General features: G+C 38.0%; 1 protein-coding gene across 1 annotated transcript in view; it reads left to right on the top strand.

The window, feature by feature from the left end:
• The first annotated feature begins 18,270 nt into the window (after positions 1 to 18,270).
• Positions 18,271 to 20,535, top strand: part of LOC145784789 (uncharacterized) — a 29,692-nt gene continuing 27,427 nt past the window's right edge. Inside the window, exons 1-2 of the mRNA XM_082596639.1 lie at positions 18,271 to 18,470; positions 19,371 to 19,532. Coding sequence (XP_082452765.1) covers positions 18,416 to 18,470; positions 19,371 to 19,532 — 217 coding nt within the window. The 5' untranslated portion in view covers positions 18,271 to 18,415. The remainder of the gene's footprint in view (positions 18,471 to 19,370; positions 19,533 to 20,535) is intronic.

Below are 20,535 nucleotides of genomic sequence, written 5' to 3'. Positions count from 1 at the left end.
CGTGCAGGCTTGCTTCTAATAAATTCCTCAGTCAACATAACTTAGCAATAGCATGTTGAATGAAGTCTATATCTCAACTAGTAAGTAGTAGTGTAACGAAATATAATTTCGGCGGCCATTTTGAAAACCAATATGGCGGATAATTGCAAAGTGGTTAACGCTTGGTATCTAGATATGCTTCTAATGGATTTCTTGACCCTTAAAATATAGAATTAGCATGTTTGATAAAGTTTCTAAGTTTATTAGGAGCCGAGATATATCAAAATATATATTTTGCGGCGGCCATTTTAAAAATTCAAAATGGCGGCCATGCGGACATCTCTGCAAATGTAATCAACGTTTTTCGGATTCCTCATGATCTAAGCTTTCCGAAAATGTATAGGTTTGCTAATCTCCAAAATTTTTGAACGAAACTCTTTTTTTTGACATAATGAACCTGACTATAATTGTAAGCGCTAGTTTGATCTCAGTTCAGATCAAATCAAAATTTTTAAAAGATTGTGGTGATGTTATTCTCTTTTTGTGCAAAGCAGTGAAAATATGTCAAGCCAATCTCGCAGTTGCGTTGAAACGGATGCCAAAACTTTGAAGCGTGTAAAGTCGCTAAAAACCTTGCAAAGAACGAACCACGCTGATGTTATCACTTCGTGCCGCGTCACAATAATCGAATAATGGAATACAGAAATTAATTGCAAAAACGTATCTCAAATATAAAAAGTCGTAGCTTTAAACTTGATCCCAGAAGTAAACGTTACCAGTGGCGGATCCAGGAGGGGATTGCCCCTCCAGCTGAAACAAGGAAAATGTCTTTTGCTAAAATCGCCCCTCCAAAGGCTATTTGCTGGATACTCCCTTGAATGTAACCGAAGGAAGCAAATCTACCCACTGGTAAGCTGACCAGGTAAGTAGTAGTTTTGTCAAAGTGCCACATTTTTTAAGGAAAATGTAAGGAAATATAAGTTTTTTAATGTTTCTACCAGGAGTTACGTAGTTTATCCCATGTCTTTTTTGATTCGACAAAGCTAGTGTTTCGGCGAGTCATCGGATAATTTTGAACCAAGTTCACTTGATTTAAACAAGAAAGCTGCTATTGATGATGATCACTTGCTGAATTGGCAATCGTGTTTTAAGCAATAAACTTTTGTTGGAGACCTTTGAGATCTTTTAGTCAGATAGACTGTGGCCTAGGGTGGTCCTTATATGCAGTAACATTGACAGGGGGTCTAGGAGTACTTTTGGACCCGGGCCTGAGATGATTTTAGAGGCCCGTAATCTTTCCAAGGGCCCTGGAAAGTTGAAGAATCCACCGCATGTTCTTTGGATATAGTGCGTTTTTCTTAGAATTTAGAAGTATCTTAATTTGGGCCCCGAAGATCTCATTGGTACCGGGCTCAAATAATCCTCTCAACGGTTTGTTCCTCTGATTTTGTTCGCAGCCCATTAGCCTTCACAAGCTAACAAAAGCGTTTCGCACATAGCGTGAGAGTCTTTTTAGAATATTTTAAGGCTCATGGTATCAAAAATGCATTTAGTCTTTTTGAACTGGTTCTAGTTTTTAAGATATTCGGCACAGAATTTTTGAAATCATTCCCCGAAAGCTTTTCAATTAGTAAAATCACTCATTTTTAGCACTGTTTATCACTATTATGTCATAATTGCATTTGTTTAGTTTAATTGTTGTTGAGAAGAAGCGGTTTTCCTAGCGTCAGCACTACCTGAGTAACAGCGAGCTGTGTTTCGCTAACTATACTGATGTAGCCTCCACACTAGCCATCAAGACTTTTCCAAAAACATGTGTTTCTCGACAGTCAAGTGTAGCAAGAATTGGCAGCGATAGACACGTGTTTCTCCCATGAAGCTGGGCTCATCGGCAGGGCCGGATTTAGCTGATGGGGGGCCCGGGGCACTTTTAGATCGGGGGGCCCCAGTGCAAAAAATTTTTCGCGCCTACGCCGCGAAAAACCATCTCTACGTCTACAGTAGCATCAGTCCAGTACTGCACAGCATTTTGCAGAAACTTTAAAGGCCAAAAGGAAAGAAATCACATTTTTTTCCACATAGGGGGGCCCTTCAAAAGTCGGGGGGCCCGGGGCAACTGCCCCCTCTGCCCCCCTAAATCCGGGCCTGCTCATCGGTATCGCACCACTTTTATGAACCGCTGCTTTTGTCAGTCAATTTGTGAGGAATAAAAGAAGGACATAAATGTTCAATGAAAAAAGTTGAGAATCATGGTATAACAGAAAAAATAACTCGAAAGTGTGGTTATGAATGCAGCTTTGTATTGAAAAGACAGGCTTACTGAAATTGATACTTGTACAAATGAAATGCAATTCCAGGCCATTGCTTATTTATGCCTACCCTTTTCTGCAGGGAGTTTTATTCTGAGCTATGCAGCTAATATCATCTATATATGCTATATAAGCTAATAGAATATGGCTATGACATGTAGGACGCTGTCAAAAGAGTCTCCCATACATTGGTATGACCACTACGCGACATTTGGCGACGAGAGTGGGAAAGCATTTGAATTAGCTAATTCTAATAAAAACAGTGCAATCAAAGATCATATTAGAAATTTACAATCGTGTTCAAACAATAAACCCTCATTGGAGTCTTTCGAAATTTTTCGTAAGTGTTTGTCCGAGTTTGACACCAAGATTCACCAGGCATTGATCATCAAATCTTTCAACCAGGGCTCAACAGGCAATTATTTGCTGCCGGAGCCTCCTACCTTTTAACAGTTTTTGATTGAATTGCCACGTCTTGTGCTTCTCGTATTTTTGCTTTGTTTTGTGCCACTATCTTCTGTCCATCTTGCGGAATCTGCTTGAGCCCCTTTCTGAACAATTAATTAATTTTACCCCTCAAATACTTGATCCGTTGTGTTGCGTAATTTTTCACTTATCATTTTGTGTGAGCTAGTTAAGCAGTTTCTCAAATATTTAGATTTGACCACATTTTTGCTGTGATACTGTATGATTCTTTAGTATTTCTTTTAAAAAAAATTTTTTTTTCTTATAGGCTTGAAAAGGGCTGTATGACTAGCCGAAAACGTTCGCTGATTGTTTTTTGTTTTGTTTTTAATGTCAAATGTAGTGTTGTTGCTGAGATATGTCTCTTTTTGGTTTAAATATATTTGGGTGAGAATTTTTTTGCATCTCCAAAAATTAACTTTTCCCTACGCCTATCAGTCAGAGAGTAAAGATTCAAAAACCAAACCAAGCGTTGCAAGCTGAGAGATTTCATTAAAGAGGTTTCCAAGCTTTGACATGAAGTTTGAAAACTAGGATAAATCTTGGGTTCTTTATAAAGTATATAAACATTGCACTAAAACTCATTTCTGGGCTTCAGGAAAGTTAATGCTATGGCGGTAAGAGTGGCATGGCGTAAAAAGGGCCGCAGAATCACCACGACAATCACTTCTGCACTGTAAACATGTTCGAACGAAATCGGACAATTGAAAATGCGAAGAAAATTCAAGGTCTTTGAGCATACCTTAAATCAGGGGTCTCAAACTTTAAGTGCTCTGTAGCCTATTTCACAAAACGTTTGTTTTGGTCGTGGGGTTCTTTATGACTGAAGCTGATCATTGTTTGAGATCTCCATCTTAGTAGAGGCTTTGAACTATCCACACAAGCCCGATCCCGAGATCCACAAAACGAAGTTTCGGTCTTGATAGCTCAGTTGGTTAGCGCATGACTTCATGAACGAAGAAGCTTCAAAAATAAACAGCGCGGATTCGACTCTAGGGGTGTGCGCTTATGCAACGCGTACTAAGGACTGCTCTCCATTCAACGACACCTAACGGATGGAATAATTCCCCGCCAACAACATTTCAACAATCGGAAAACTTGACTCTGTCAATCTCGGTAACCGGCCTAAGGCTAAAGGCCTCTACAAGTATGCGAAACTACCAGGAATTTGTCAATTCAACAATAAAGATTCAAAACCAACGAACCGCTTGTTGAAGTGCTGGTGTATGTAAAATTTTCCACTCACCAGATGGCGGCAAATAGAAAGATGTAATTGAGATGCGTTTCTCAACCACACACCCTGAGAGCTGAACCAGCATTGCTTAATCTTGCCGTTCTTTCGTTTCAGAAAGCCATGTGCAATTGTGCATATCCGAAGCACTTACTGGGGCAAACGAAAAAATAATAAAATAATTATGTTCTTTTTTTTTTCTGCAAAGTTGTATTTCTCTGCAAGATATCAATATCCAATCGTATTTGACCACTGACCAGAGTTGAATTAATTACAATTGTTATTGTAATTGAGTGTAACTAAATACACATTTTTATGTAATTATAGTTTTAATTGGCACTTTTTGTTGTTGTGTAATTGTAATTTCAAGGAACTTTGGTCCAAATTACGATTTTATAAAAGTTGCAGGCATGATATCAGTAGGCTACTTTTGTTGAGCCGCTAGTTGGGGTTCAAAAGGAACTTCTACATTGCAACCTAATCTTTATCAAATTCAATTTTACTTGTCTTTGATAAAGTCAAACTGTAAAAAATCATCGATGAACATAAATATTGAAACATTTAATTTTTAAACTTGAAACATGCAATTAAGTGCATTTGAAGGTAATTGTAATTTTAAAACTTTATAACCATGTATTGTAGTGTAATTGTAAGTTGCGTAGGATTACCAGCTTGCCCCGTTAACTCAATCAACAAACAACACCCGATTAGCAAGCAAAGTATCTGCAAAATTATTTTGTTAAAGCAGTTCAATTTTCTACCAATAAAGTTGAGCAGCGTAAGCAACTCCAAGTGCGCCCCGCTAGCAAGAGGGTGGAGTCGGGAAAATTCCCCTCTCCCCTTGATAAACATCGTAGTGTATCGTGAAGCTTATGAGAAACCCCTCAGAAAAGAGAGAAACGAATGGCCAAAAAGTGGTTGACGTCAGTTATGAGCGCTCCCTAACCGTTATCGAAACTTGTCAGTCGCAATACCGATGCTGATAGTGCATTCTGTTGAAACGTTTTTCGGTATAGGCGACAGGCAGTAGAATCATCCGGCAACCACAATGTGTTCAGTAAACTGCTGGTGCGCCTACGCAGCGTCTAATCTAGAGCATTCGAATTAAAAAATATCAGTTGACGTTCAGTAGCAGAGGACACAGCTTGTTGTGGGCTTCTAACCACACGCAAATCAGTAGCTATTACTGCAGTAAATGAGTTTATTTTAAGAGCCCAAGTTAATATTATGAATTTATGACTTATGCCTCTTCAGAAGTCCCACATAGTCTGTGGTGGATCCTGTCCATTAAAGTTTTATTAGTACTTTCACATACAACGTTGTAAACGTAAGTAAATAGCAAGTCTCTGTGAGACATTGGATTTTACATGTTACCTTCATTTACTTAATCCGTAAGAAACTTCCTGGCGTACGGGCTACAAAAACAGAGGTAATGTAGAAAAACGCCGCTCACACTCACACTGTTTGTTTTGAAATCGCAAAGGTTTATTTTTCAAGTCTTTTGCGCTATCTCGTAAAATAATTATTTTGCAATGGTAAGTTCCATATCTGTTTGTACTCCCGTCACATGTAAATTGTCATCTACGCAAACAAACTCGGCATACACTTTTTGTGTCAACGCTAGGGGACTTCTTTTGGCAAAAATCTCAAAAAAAGTTCATCCGAAACAGCAGGAGTTAATCGGCGGAAAAAAACGATTTTGGGTTGTCTGTGCACTGACGTCCTGCCATGCGGCTCACGTAAGATTTATAGCGTCTAGAACAGGAATGTCCAACCTGCGGCCCGCCTGAGATTTTTGTGCGGCCCGCTAGTCATTTTCACTCCAACCTATATTTTGAACTTCATGGAGAAAAAGAAACAAAATATAAACTTTATAGAAAATGAAGAATGGTTGAATGATTTTTCTTTCTTAGTTGACCTCACAGAAGGGCTAGCTGAGCTCAATTTGCATTTATTGTACAAGAGAAAGGTCAGCTGTGTAGTTCAATGTTCGAGTGAATAAGTAGCTTTAACCAGGAAATTAAAGCTTTTCATCGCACAATTGAAAGTTGGCGAAATTGTGCATTTTCGTAGTCTATGTGAAAGAGCTCAAGACAGGTCTGTAAACTATGAAAAGTATGTTAAGTTATGTGAAGATTTGCTTGAAGAATTTACAGTCAGATTTTCTGACTCCAAAAAGATTAAAATTGAATTTAAATTATACATACATATTAACATACATAACATACATATTATCTTCAAATATCGATCTTTACTTGGAATTGCAATGTTTTTTAAAGAATAACCGTTAACATACATATTAAATGTTTAAAATTACACGCCGAAAAACGCTGCACAAAATAAATATGCCTGGGTCCCTAGATGGAGGTAGGCCCCCAGTAGGGTGTTGCACAATGCACATACCCCGACCTTCTCAAAAACAGCTTGACTTTTTGTTGGTTTTGTGTTGATGATTCTTCATCATTATCATCATGTTCCTTCTTCGTATTGAGGGTTGGATACAATGCGCCATTGCTCTCGACCATGAGCTGTTCTTACTGCACTTTCATAACGTAATTTTGTCCATTTAGGGTTGGATGCACCCAGGGCCGGATTAAGGCGGGGGCTGATGGGGCTGCAGCCCCAGGCCCACCAAAGAAAATAGGCCCACCGATAACAACTTATCAAGAGCAACTGACATGCTTATTATCAGGATCGAAAGAATAAAGGACGAAAATCATAAAACGAATGCTAACTGTGTAAACCAGTGGTTCTTAACCAGAGGGCACGCCTCCCCAGGGGGGCGTCAGCCAATTTCCAAGGGGGCACGAGACCTAGCGTGCTCTACAGCTTTATCTCCGGTGTTAACTCACGCAAACATCTTACTTACAAATTAATGTAGCCTACTTATAAGCAGAATTTATGATGTCATAGTTTTTCATAAAACTAGTCGGGCGCTGCAGGATAGCAAAATTACTTTGAATAAGGCAACGAATTTGCTTCGGGGTCTACATGACTTTGTTCAAACATTAAGATCCCAATTTCAAGAATTCGAAGAAAAGGGTAGAGTATTAGTGGCTGTCATCATTATATTGAAGAAATGTCAAGAAAGAAGAGAAGAAAGGTATGCTTGGATACTGGATAGCGAAGGTGGATCTGAAGACACATCACTTGATCCATCGAGCAGGTTCAAAGTAGACTCATATTTGCCAATCATTGACCAAATTATTTTGTGTATGAAATCCCGAATTGCAGCATACGATCGTCTTCAAATAAGATTTTCATTTCGGGCGGAATTAAACTGTAAAATTGGAGAGAGTGCTAAAACCGTGCACGGACATTTTGCCAAAAGGACATTTTGCCGAAAGACATTTTGCCGAAAGACATTTTGCCGAAAGGACATTTTGCCGAAAGACATTTTGCCGATGGACAAATTGCCGAAAGGGCTAAGGTTGTGAACGATAGACTAAACCACACTGTGGAGAATATCGATACATATAACACAAAAAGGAGTTTCGGCAAAATGTCCATTCAGCAAAATGTCTTTCGGCAAAATGTCTTTCGGCAAAATGTCCTTTCGGCAAAATGTCCGGGTACCGCTAAAACATTGCTTCACTAACATCCAGATGATCTAGAACAGTGGTTCCCAACCTTTTTGACCTTGCGGCACCCTATCAAAGAGATAAATAGTTTACGGCACCCTGGTAAAACTGGATCAATTTTATGAGGTTTCTTTATTTCAAATAACTGTATGAAATAAACAGAATGAGTTGTACAGTATAGCGCGCATAAATAAATGTATTTATTCAAAAGTCAGTGTAAAATTTGGGCTTGACTTCCTGCACAAAGTCCCTTAATATGTGGGGGCACATTCGATAAAGCCACCCGCATATCTTTCTCTACTATAAGCAGTCGTTCTCGTTTTTTAGTTTTTATGTCCATTAATACAGAAAATCCACTTTCTCATAGGTAGGCTATGATGTAAAAACAGCAGCAAAAGCACAATAGCTTTCTTTCCAACGCAAGGATATTAATTTTGAATTTTTATGCAGAACTCGTCGAGAGGCATCTGCTTGTACATAAGCTTAAAATTTCCATCGGTACGAATGTCAAATAATTCTTCTTCTTCTTTAAGTTTCAAAACAATATGAGAGTCCAGTAAAAATCGATTTCTCGATTTCTTCGCAAAATAAAATCATGAAACCTGGCAATAATGATGCGTTTCAAACGTTTTTATGAAAAGAACAGCAACGAGTCAAAATCTTTTTCACGCTGTTTTTCCTGGACGAGGAAACATTAGGCTACCGCAGATTATCAACTTATCGCCAGCGACTTCCCCACTAAGCGACTTTACATAAAGGAGCCGGGAATAAGTGCGAGACGCGAAACTTAATACGCACTGAAACTCGGTTAGAAATAAATATATTCCACAATCAACGGGTTAAAGTTAAAATAAAGAATGGGCCGCAGTATTGCAATATCTCGCGGCACCCTTGAGGATTGCAATTGGCACCCCAGGGTGCCGCGGCACCCCGGTTGGGAACCACTGATCTAGAAGAATCACTGCCTGAAGACATGATTTATTTTTCTGCACTGCTAAAACAACACTATTTTAACAGCGAATGCAGCAAAGAAACTCAAATGTTTAGATTCATCAATGAAAATGAGTTTATGTATGCATTTCTGAACGTATCTGTTGCAGCGGCGGATTCAGAACGTAATTTATGGGTGGGCCTAGAAAATATCTTGGTGGGCCTTCACCTTTCACCAGTAATGCCACGGCGGGCCAGCATACAAAAACTAAGTGTTACCGAATATCTTTTACAAATGCTGTGAAATAGTGATGCCACAGACAATTTAGTGTCACTTGGTTGTTCTAGTGTTAAACATTAATATTTTTTTTTTCAAGAATCTGATTTTGGGTGGGCCCACTGTCAATCTGGGTGGGCCTGTACCAATCAGGCCCACCCGGTAGATCCGCCCCTGATCTGTTGTTCTAAGAATGTACCTTTGTCTGATGACTTCTCATTGTTCGAGCAAGCCCTCATTTTTAGTACTTAAAAGAGAAAAGAATCAACTGCGTTCATTCATGAGCCAGAAAAGGTTGCATTCCTTAGCTCTACTCTGCATTGAAAACAAAATTTTGAAACAAATGGACACCGATAATGCTATTAACAGCTTAGCTTTGTCTAAATCCAAAAAACATGCATTTGAATGTGTTTAATAAGTAGGCTAAATAGGCTACTGCACCTCGGGTATAATTTTTGTTATTTCATTTTAATTGTGATTGGTAGCCTACAATGAGGGGAATGAAATATAGACCTCAGATTTCCATACAGCCCCAGGTCCATCAAAACCTTAATCCGGCCCTGGATGCACCAAACGTGGTTAACTGCTGATTAAGTTAACCAATCGGTTAACTTTCATTTAACCAAAATGTGATATGCACTAACGCTGACAATCAGTTAACCGCAGGTTAACTTGGCTGACTTAACCGAAAAGTTAACCCAACAGAAGATGTGGGTTAACCATTGGTTAACTTGATGAAAGCGTTCGTTTCTTAGCTGTTTTGATAGCATAGGGAAGGCAGTACTTGGCAAGCTTATCTTAACCACTTTTCACTTTGTCAAATAGCCTATGTACGTTGTAGGCCTACAGTACTGATGGTTAAAGTAAAGTTCACCAAAAATAACAACTTACCAAGTCGGGTGTGTCATCGATTGTCTTTCTTTGAAATTGCAAGCTTTTGTCGTAGCGCAACAATAAGAAATCAGGCAATCCTATGTTATTTTGCTATTTGGTGTGGTGTGTTAGATTAATAGGGTAAAACTTTAGTACAGTAGTTAGGATCTACAATACTGAGTTTGTGAGCAGGGACATTGACAGGATTTTCCAGGCCGTGCCAATTCATTTTCTGGCCCCCTTTATAAACAATGCTATATATTTATAAAACAATTATAAACAATGCTAATATGAAGGTTTTGTATATTATTATGGACAAGATCTTGGCTTGCCCTACCTCCCTGTTTGTGAGTGTTTAAAGATGATATGTATTTTGCATTGCTGTAGCCCTATAATGTTGTTGCATTACGGCTTCATACAAAATTAAGACTACCGGTACGCTCTGAAGTTAATCATGAATGCTCTTCATGTTCTTGATGTTGCTGACATAGCAGAAGTTAATGACGTTGCAACCATCATACGACGTTTTATACGGGATCGGTCAAATCCCATGAAAGAATTTGATGCAACTGAGTTTTTTGAACGATCTAGATTCAGCAAGGAATGTACACTGAGTATTTTACACCTTACTGAATGCGATTTAAAGTTTGCATCCAAACGAAACAAGTTTGTTCCTCCTATTCTGCAATTAATCACTACGTTCCGCTTTTACGCAACTGGTAATTTTCAAAGGACAGATGGCGACTTAGTGGGGGTTGAACAGTCAACTGCATGTCGGATTGTTCACAGAGTGTCTAGAGCAGTGGTTCTCAACCAGTGGGCCATGGCTCACTGGTGGGCCATGGAAGCATTTTGAGGTGGGCCACAGACATATTTAAAAAATTGAAAGATTTATTGAAAAATTTTGTTTCATTTTTATCACTATATAGTCAATTTTACACTTGTGTGTTTGTTTAGTTACAATGAATGATGTTGCTGTTTTCAGCTACAAAGTGGCAATCACCATTCTAATTATTGCAACACACAGTTTTACATCAACTCAGTTTTTACAACACTTATGATGTAATAGACTAGTTTGTGATTAAACCATCTTTATAAGCGGTAACCTTGCTGAACTTCTGCAGATCCGCTTTTTAGTACGTGCAGCATTTTATATCGTGGATTATTTTTGTGAGGAATTGAAAATACTTGAAGCTTTAAGTTTGATAAAAATTACATTCAGTATGTACATCAATTTTTGATAACAGAGAAGAAGAGGGCCAATGTGTATTAAGTTGTAAAGTTCTTAGTCATCATTCATTGAGGCCATCAAAACTGAAACTTCGCCTGGAAAAAGTTCGTCCAAAGTACAAGGATGAAGATGTGAACATTTTTTTAACAAAAAGAAGATAGTGTGAAGCGTCAGCGCCTGGATTCAACAGGGGGATTCCAGCGACATTCCACAGGCAATGTTCTGCTGCTTTTTGTTTGTAAACTTTTTTTGTAATTTTCTTCTGACATAAAACTGAATGGGCCACAGAACTTTTATGCAAACAAAAATGGGCCACGAAAGAAAAAAGGTTGAAAACCACTGGTCTAGAGCAATTGTCAAACGTAAATCCAGCTTCATGATATTTCCGAGTGGTGAACAGCTGATGGGTGTAAAGCAAGATTTTTTTCAAGTTGCAGGCTTTCCCAATGTGGTCGGATGCATTGATGGAACTCATGTTCCAATTGTTTCTCCTGGTGGAGAGCAAGCCGAACTATTCAGAAACAGAAAAGGCTATTTTTCTGTCACCGTACAAGCTGTATGCAATTATCAGTTAGACTAATGTGAAGCTGTAGACAAGAGAAGTGAACGCCTTAGGTCTGCTGTGCAAATGAATTAGCCTATTGTTAAAGCTACTACATCATGTTGAATGTAAGAACATAGCCTACGGTATCAAACGGAACGACTCGCTGCCATGCTTTCTTGTATTTGATAAAACTGACTGTGTAAACTTTAAAATGATATTAACAAAACACGTAATGCCTCTAAGAACGCAATAACAAACTGTTTTCTGGTTGACTGCTGCTGATGACTCAGCAAATTCCGACTGTTCGCGCGGTTACCTAACCAACGGTTGGTGCATTCGGTGGTAACTTTAACCGGCGGTTAAGTTAACCGGTGGTCAGCTAACCATCGGTTAAAGTTAACCGCCGGTTAATTTAACCACGTTTGGTGCATCCGACCCTTAAAGTTTGATTGAGTAAAAGATTTTTCATTTTTCCAAATGTAGTTCTTGGAATTTCTATCCGTCTTAGAATTTCATGGTCACACCTCCCATCTTCAGTTATTAAATGTCCAAGATAGGAAAACAATTTTACTTTTTGTATATTTTCATTGTCAATTATAATTTGGAGTATAGTCATGGGGGGCCCCGGAAATATTTTAAATAAATATTATACTCTCTGTTACAGCATCATTTGATAGAGTTTTACTGTTGATTTAGGCTAAAAATACTCTCGGAACGGGCAATTTTTAGGTGTTTTTTCAATTTTTTCTGAGAGAGGCTTTCCATGCCCCTCTCTGAGTATTTTACCTTTGTCAACTCATTGTCGGGTTTACAAATACGTGGCAATAGTGCTTATTTTCGCACCCTCCTCCAAATTTTTGTGCTAGCTACACCCTTGACACCAGCACATCAATACACTGACAATGTGGGCCTATTTCATGAGCCTGTCAGCAAAACTCAAATAATAATTTCATCGCAGATTCAAATGAACGCTGATGCTATTGTAGAAATAGTTGGAAAAAATGAAATAACATGTGTTTTTCATGTGAATTATACATTAGAGAAGTCAGCAACGAGTTGTTGGGGGGTCTGGGAGGCGAAGCCCCCAGCAGCTACGACAATCATCTATAAATTGCCCCTCCAGTGGAGCGTAGCGTTGCGTTGTAGCTAACCGTATCGTTGCATTTTTTCGCTTGAAAGAATTAGATCCTAGACTCAACCTATGCTCAAGTGAATTGAAAATACCAGCAGTTTAGCAAAAGCTAGAGGAACTTGTTTACAGTATATGCCTTGTAACTTGGAATTTAGGATAACCGTGGGCATTTTTATTTCAGTATATTGCTTTCAGCTTGTGCATTCCAAGGTCATGTACTCCAAAAAAAATTTCTGTAAACCCCAAAAGATCTACGGTCCCCGAATAGGTTGAGAACCATTGTCCAGAGGTTTTAAACTCTTATGGTGTTTTAAAAAGTGTTTGTAAAACGTTGATTTGGCTGATGGCTGGAATAGCTTATAATTGTGACATGACATCATTATAACTTACTTTCTAGAAATTTCTGTGGACATTTCTGATCTATAAATAACCGCGTATTTTTCATCATATTTCATGTAACGTCGCTTTGTAGTAACAAGCAGATAAGCTGTTAGCCATTGCTAAGATTCAGGTTAATATGATAAATGATTTAAGTAGCAAGGTATAGCCAGAAAAAACTGTAATTTTTTTGCTTTTGAAAGTTGTTTTTTTCTTCAGTTCAGTTTGTATTTATTTCTGACCATCACAACGAAAAACAATATACTGTATGCCCAACAGGCTCAGGTAAACAACAATTCTATTGACTAACAAGCTCAGGTAGCCTATTTTCTAAGTTTACAGTAGGTTGAAGCGTTGAAAAAAAAAGGTATTGCAGAAGTAGTAATATTTGATAACTTCATTAGCTTTTTGACGTTTACAATTTAATGAAATATGTATTGTGGACTGTGGTCAACCTCTTTGTTTATGGTTGGTTTATGCGCCAGAGCACGGCAATGGTGACAAACAGCTTACAGCTCGAGGTGAAATCGAACCGGTGTAAAACGATAGATTTTTTTCAAGAAATTCACTTCGCTTCAAACACAGTCAATCCTTGTATTATCCATCCCTAAAGCATAAATGAATGCAAAACTAAACGATCTGTGTCCAGTTTCAAATTTTGTGTTTTAATTTCATATGAAGCATATCAAAAAATTCTTTTTGACACCATCGTCTTATAATAATCGATCGTAATAAATTTCAAGAACTAACATGTTGCAACGTAAGTTCGACCACGATCAAACTGATTTAACTGCTTAACATGTTTAAACTGCAGAGGGAGCCACAGTTGGATTGATAAGTAAATTTATCAATGCATCAAACCACTCATGCTTGAATTTGCCATCGTAGCTGCCACTTTTAACCGTGTAAAAAATATCAGCCAAGTTGGCTAAATTTGAAACCAGAGGAAACAAAATGTGTTGTTTAGTTCTGGCTGTACTGATATGATAAGCCTACTTGTAATCCCGTGGTAAGTCTTGAAATCTTTTGAACCTCAAAATAAACTTTCGGGGTAATAACCCCTTTAGCCTCAAACGATTCCGGTCCGGTCATAATAAACTCGTGTGACGTCACTAATCGAAACAGATTTCTGTAAAAATTTTCGACTACGTTATTGAAGTCATCCTCGAATGGAAATTATTTTGCTCCGATCATGACTTCCTTGAAAGTATTTATAGAAGAACAACGAGTAACCAAATGCAGTTCCTTATAGGCATTGTGTATTTGTGTAAAGTTGACTCATGAATTGGCTATATCACAATATCGTGGGCCTGTATTTTATCAGAACGTAAATTCATGTAGAGACTAAACAACATCTGCGGGTTTCATATAAACCTATGTTTTCTTATCACAAGAACCATGAATTAGAAAGAAAACATCTCTGGGGAGAAAAACAATTTGTGAAAAGTGAAAGAACTTAATTTATCCATCCAAATAAAAACGTCTGTGATTTTGCATTGAAATAAAAGAATTGAAGAGTTTGTAAAAAAATTAAACATCTGGAAAGAAGAGGTTGAAAATGACTGAAAAGTTTTTGACTAACAATGATGTGGAACCAAATGTTATTAAGCCTGCGGTTATCAAACATTTGTCAAATCTGTTAAAACAGTTTTAACAGTAGGTTATAGCCTATTTTCTTTCAGAATTATACAAGGTTTTGTTTTTAATAGGCTACGTGCGAAGTAGCACGCAGTGTTGTACGTTGACGATGAGGCTAGCGCCGTCAGTTTATCTTTTAGTTGACGGAAGTGATAGCGCCCTCAACTTTTTGCCGATTTTAAGCGTCAAGCGCGAGTTTCACAATGTATTCTGGCCAGCGCGACTCATCCGAATTAACAGCTTTCGCGTTGGTTGCAATGGCTACCTGGAATACAAGCGGAAGAAGTTTGCCGAATGGTGATTATTCATATCGTGAGCAGTATCGAGAACGAGGGATCAGAGAGAGAAAGCGAAAAAGCAATGTAGGCCTATGTCATCGCGGAGGTTGAAGATACTTTATTTCAAGAGCTCTATGCCCCTGAAAAGAGCGATGTTGATGCAGTGGACCTCGTTAAAAGATTTATATATGCTAAACCATCACAGCACGCTTGGAACTGTGGTACATGTCTGAGTAAACGTTTTCAAGACTTGCTTTTGAAATACAACACACCAGTACCATTCAGCGCTGCTGTGGAACGCATGTTTTCACTTGGAAAGGGCAGTATGCGTCCCAAACGCAGCAGATTATCAGACAAACGTTTTGAAATGCTTGTGTTTCTACAAGAAAATAACTATTAAGCTAAAGCAGCTAGAAATTAGCGCTGACGCCGTCAATACAATACAGTCTCAAAACATAAAACCTGTTTTTTATTTATATCTATTTTTAGCCTAAACTTGGTTGAAATACTTCCGTTTTGTGAGACCCTGGCTAACATAGCGCTAGAAATTAGCGCTGACGCCGTCAATTTCTGAGCTGACGCAGTACTTTACGCCGTAAAGTTTTTTAGGCAATTCGCGCTAACGCTGACGCCGTCAATTTATTCCATTGACGCGTACAACACTGGTAGCACGTTTCGAGTACCAGAAGCTTGTTTTTACTGTTTGTTTCGTTTGAATTACGCCTTTAAATATTACAAATATAATAAATTTTGCATTGTTTATCATTTTAACTGTAAAGGGTCGCGGGTAATTTTGAGATTAAAAGGGGTCGCGAGCAAAAAAGTTTGGAAAGCTCTGGGTTAATAAGACGTGGTACTATCACTGCTAAACGAGAGCTTTTAGCTGTCATCTAGGCTCCGTAGCGTGAGAAAAAAATGTTTCTCTTGTCAGAAGTTAAGTTCCCTTGCAAGTAAATAACTTATACTTATGGTAAAACTAGTTCAACTTTTAAATTTCAATTTTTATGGATCATTTATAAAAGAGTGTTTTTCAATTCTATGAAATCATAGTGATCGTATCAGTACAAGATTAATACAATATTTTTTGTAAGAAAATCGCATTAACGGGGGAAAAAAAAATTCGAATCACTAAATTGTTCACGCTGTGTAGGAAAAACATAGCATTTAAATCAAACAAAAGGTCAGCCGGCCACTAAACTTTCAACTTTATTTTTTTTTAATGCAGCCTCTAATTTCCTACAAACGTAATCGTTAATACAGAAGAGATAGAAACAAAAAAGAAAATGTTTTTAACATAAAATTCTAGACTTGTCTTATCAGTCTGGGTTTCCATCACACTATTGTGGTGTGAAGCCTGCTTAGTCATTTTCGATGAAAATCTTGTCTTTGTAAACTCGGCATGTGTGAAAAGGCGGAAGTATGACTTGAAGAAGAAAAACGCTCTGAACAGGTCGGCAAGAACATTGGTTGTGAAAGCGATTACGTCACGTTTAGGTGATTTTTTTTCGGCAGCAGGAACAACAATAGATAAAGCTGAATACGCATAATATTTTTAAAAGTATGATGGAATAGATTTTTAATTTTTGGAAGGTTTATTTCTAGGTTTAGCCGAGTTTAGATAAACGTTAATAAACCAACGTTGCCGTTTTTAAGTATTCTGCTTTGAAGAGAATGGAATTCCTGCTTGTGTAGGCAGGAACTTTGTCAAAAGACGGAAATATGACAGTAGGGATTCTTTTACTGCTGTAGTCAGTTATAACAATAGCTAGTTGGTATTCGCGTGTGCAGAATAAACGCATCTATATACGAATGCTTCGAAATGCTTTCAAAAGTGTTTCTGAAAGCTGAATCAGAAGAACTGCAGGTTTTTTTTTAAGATATAACTAAGTTGATGAATTTTATTGACCATTCAACAAAAAAAGTCTCATTTAAGCCTTAATTTGTGGCAACTTTTCATTGCGTCATATCTTGAATACATCCGCATGTAAAAATTCATAAGAGATCAGGCTACCTTTAAGTCTTGGCTGGACGATCGCAAAGAAGCACTACTGGGCCACTCCGCTCCTTCTTCACAAGCGTACATAGCTTGGTTGTTTTCTTTCCGCAACTGCAAGAATCTTACTGCCTGCTAAAAGCACCGTCAAGAGTTCTGTGGCATGAATGGAGCTCTCACCACCAAAAAGACAGATCGCACTCGTCTCTCTGGTCCGGCTCGGATTTTTAAATTTTGGGGACGCGGTCTTATCTATCAGAATTTCTACCAATTTTTTTCTTACAGGAGCCACATCTCCGTGTTTCCCCGTCCTGGTAGACCAAATACTCTCGGCGCAAGTCGCCCGTCTCCTTATGCCACGCATATGTGGGGCGCGACAGGCTGGTTATTCAAGATCTTCACGATTGGGCTTATTTTATTTTGCTTCAGTGGTTACTTACGTTTTATCGCTACTGATGCATATAAAAGTTAAAACGAGTGGTGCAATAACAAAATACATAAATAGTGTAATTTGGCAGTATATCTCAAACTTCAGATGTCAACACAAGATGAGGATGAAGAAAATGAAACAGAGATACAATTACAAGGAGAAATGGTGAACCAAGTAAAAGAGTTTAAATATTTTGTTTTAATAGTCCATGAGAACGGAACCAAGCGACAAAGAAGTAACAAGGAGATGTCAGGCATGATGGAGAGCATGGAAGAAAATAACAGGAGACATGTGTGACAGAAAGTGCCAGAAAAGCTGAAAGGGAAACTCTATACTGCAAAACGATGGTAAGACCATCAATGTTGTATGGGATGCAGGTGGTAGCCTTGACAAAGACACAGAAAGGGAAAATGCAAGTGGCAAAAATAAAACTGTTGCGATGATCTCTGGAATTGACAAGCAGGAGCAAGTAAAAAATGAAATTATCAGAAAAACGAGTGCAAGGCGGAGAGGTGAAAGATAAGTAGAGAGACACGCCTTAAATTGTTGAGTTACATCATAAGAAGAGACGAAGATTATGACCGAAGAAGAATAAGACAATTGGAAGAAAGTAAAAGAAAGCGAAGAAAGCCGATAATAAAATGGAGGGATTGCGTAGCAGAAAATATGGAAATAGTGGTAGTGAAGAAAAAAGATGCTGCTGGCAAAGTGATGTGGAGGACTGCAATCTACACTGGAAACTTCACATGAAGTGGGAATAAAGTATAAGAAGAAGGCTTGTGATAGAGGCTTACGGAAATAATTCTTGGTGGCTACACAACATAACCGGTTATTAGCCTATAGGTTGAAATTTTATTAGATTTACAGTATTTAAATATTTCAAAGCCTTGGTACAAATTGTAGCAATTAAAATGTTGTCGGTTTCTTCAGCTGTGTTGTTTTATTTCTTCAAAAAAAAAAATCAGAACATTTTGTTTCTAAAGCATTTGGAACACCTTTAATCCTCTGTGTTTGAATTATTGAATTGTCGAGTGTGCTGCCGGTCCAAGTGAATTTTGATACCTTAGTGCAGAGGAGCAAAGACGACTGCCAATATCCAGTCACCGTTATACGACCTAATACAGCCTACTGATCTCGCCGAGAACCATGGAAATGGACAACCTTGAAACTGCGCAGCTGATTAAAGAAGTTTATCCAAAAGGTAAGCACTTTTATTATTGCAACGTGTGATTTTTAAATGTGCAAGCACCTGGGTTTTACATATTAGAATACAAAAAAATCACTACGTTAAAGGGAGCAGTTGAACCATTCGTTTTTGTCCTGACCCCTTGGCTTACTGTAGTTAGGGAGAGTCACTCAATCGCTTACTTATTGAAACAAATATCTTCATTTTTCTTTGTTATGAAGGTTTATTGAGAAGTTTAAGTAAACTCTGGCACAACAACTCATTTGACTCACAGCATACTCTGCGTCATCATATGAAGGACAAGAGCTGTACAAGATCAAATCACATCTAAGACTCCTCAACGTGCAGTTAAAAGTTGCAGCTTGTTTGGCTGATAAAACAGTTTAACGAGCAAGTACAGTTTTCCGCAACGATAGCCTAGTTCAGGGCTACTCGACTAGCCGACCGCGGTCCGAATCCGGACCTTCTGGGTGTTGATGGTGGACCTTGAGCTTTTGGAAGAATAACCTCATTGCCACGTTTCAGGGCTTCTTTAAACAGATTTCTACTAGGAGGAAGCAATTTTTAGTGGTTTGGTACTGATAATTTAACTTTCGTGGTTGCTTGTGAAATAACGTATTCATCGGACCGCTAAAGATATTCAATTTTTCAAACCGTACACTTGTTAATATTAGTTGAGTAGCCTAACCCTGGTCTAGTTATTCCAAAGCGATTTTGTTCAAAAATTTAATGCAACATGTTTTATTGCAGATGAGCCTAAAACCACTGTTGTGACCTGTGGGAAGGAAAATTCACCCTTTGTAGTTTCACGAAATATCTAGTGGTTTAAACAATAATCTTCCTTAACACCAATTGCTGCAAAACTTCTTATTTTAAGGCACAAATGCATTCAACGCGTGAGTGCTTTCTTTTCAGGTGATATCCTCAATGACGGAAGTACCAATGTGGATCGCCTGGGCCACGTCATTTATGCCACTGCACTTAATCGTCAAATTCAGAAAATTAAAACTCCAGTCACTGTTGGAATTTTTGCTCCATGGGGAAGTGGAAAGTCATTTCTTTTGCAGCATGTACAATGTCAGTTGTGATTTTTAATTTGTCTGATGCGGCCCGATTCTTTACACAACTTGCTTCAATTTTTAAGAAATGAATCATAGGCTCACTGGCAGATTAACTTTATATTTTAAATATATCAAACCAATCAATAAGACTTCAACAATCGGAAACTCCACTCATTCAATCTCGGTGACCGGCCTGCGTCAGTGATTCAAAGCCTCTACAAGTATGCGAAACTGCCAGGATTAAGCTCTGCAAGAAGCATTCCCAGTCCGAGAATAAAGAATCAATCAATCAGCAGCCTTTTTCAAAAATTGATGACCAAATCTACACATGCAGACATTTTCGTAGACAACTTTTAATCCACTTCAAAACAAACTTAACCATGAATTTCTTTTGGGGTAGACTAACTAGATGATGAGAGTGAGCATTTTACTCTCTTCACAAAATACAATTTTTCAATCACCTGACAAAAACTGCCCTGATATAATTAATTAATTAGGCCATTGTACTGATAAATTACTGACAGAAGTTAGTAGGCTATTAATGTCATGCTATTGATAAATCGCCCGTTTAGGTAAACAATACAGAAATCCATCGCAGCATGAGCTACTGCTAGTCTTTTAACATCAAAATAACCAGAGTAGACCACTAATAAAATTAGCAATCACTAACACTATGCCCCAATTAAAGTAATAGTATTTAATCGAAACAAATTTTGAATGAATAATATAAAATTGAATGATACAATCGAGCCTTTTGTTTAAAAAGTTTCCAAGATTCTCTGTTGTTGCTTTGTGTATGAGGTGTATGTTGGTGTTAGTTTTGTCAGTTTGTTGGTTTAAGTAGATTAATCTTTGTCTGCCTTGGACACGCTTCCCTTCAATTTTGCCTGTGAGAGAGAGATGTTCTAAATTTCCTTTTCGCAGCACGTGTCCTAAAAATTGAAGTTGATTTTTATTAGAAGGCTAAGGACAGTTTTTGTAGCACAATAACAAACGAACAAAAACACAATGTAGTAATC

This window comes from Aplidium turbinatum, chromosome 15, assembly GCF_918807975.1.
Source record: "Aplidium turbinatum chromosome 15, kaAplTurb1.1, whole genome shotgun sequence".
In the NCBI taxonomy this organism is placed as follows: domain Eukaryota; kingdom Metazoa; phylum Chordata; class Ascidiacea; order Aplousobranchia; family Polyclinidae; genus Aplidium; species Aplidium turbinatum.
Note: the sequence above shows the minus strand (reverse complement) of the source record. Positions and strands in the feature narration are given on the sequence as shown.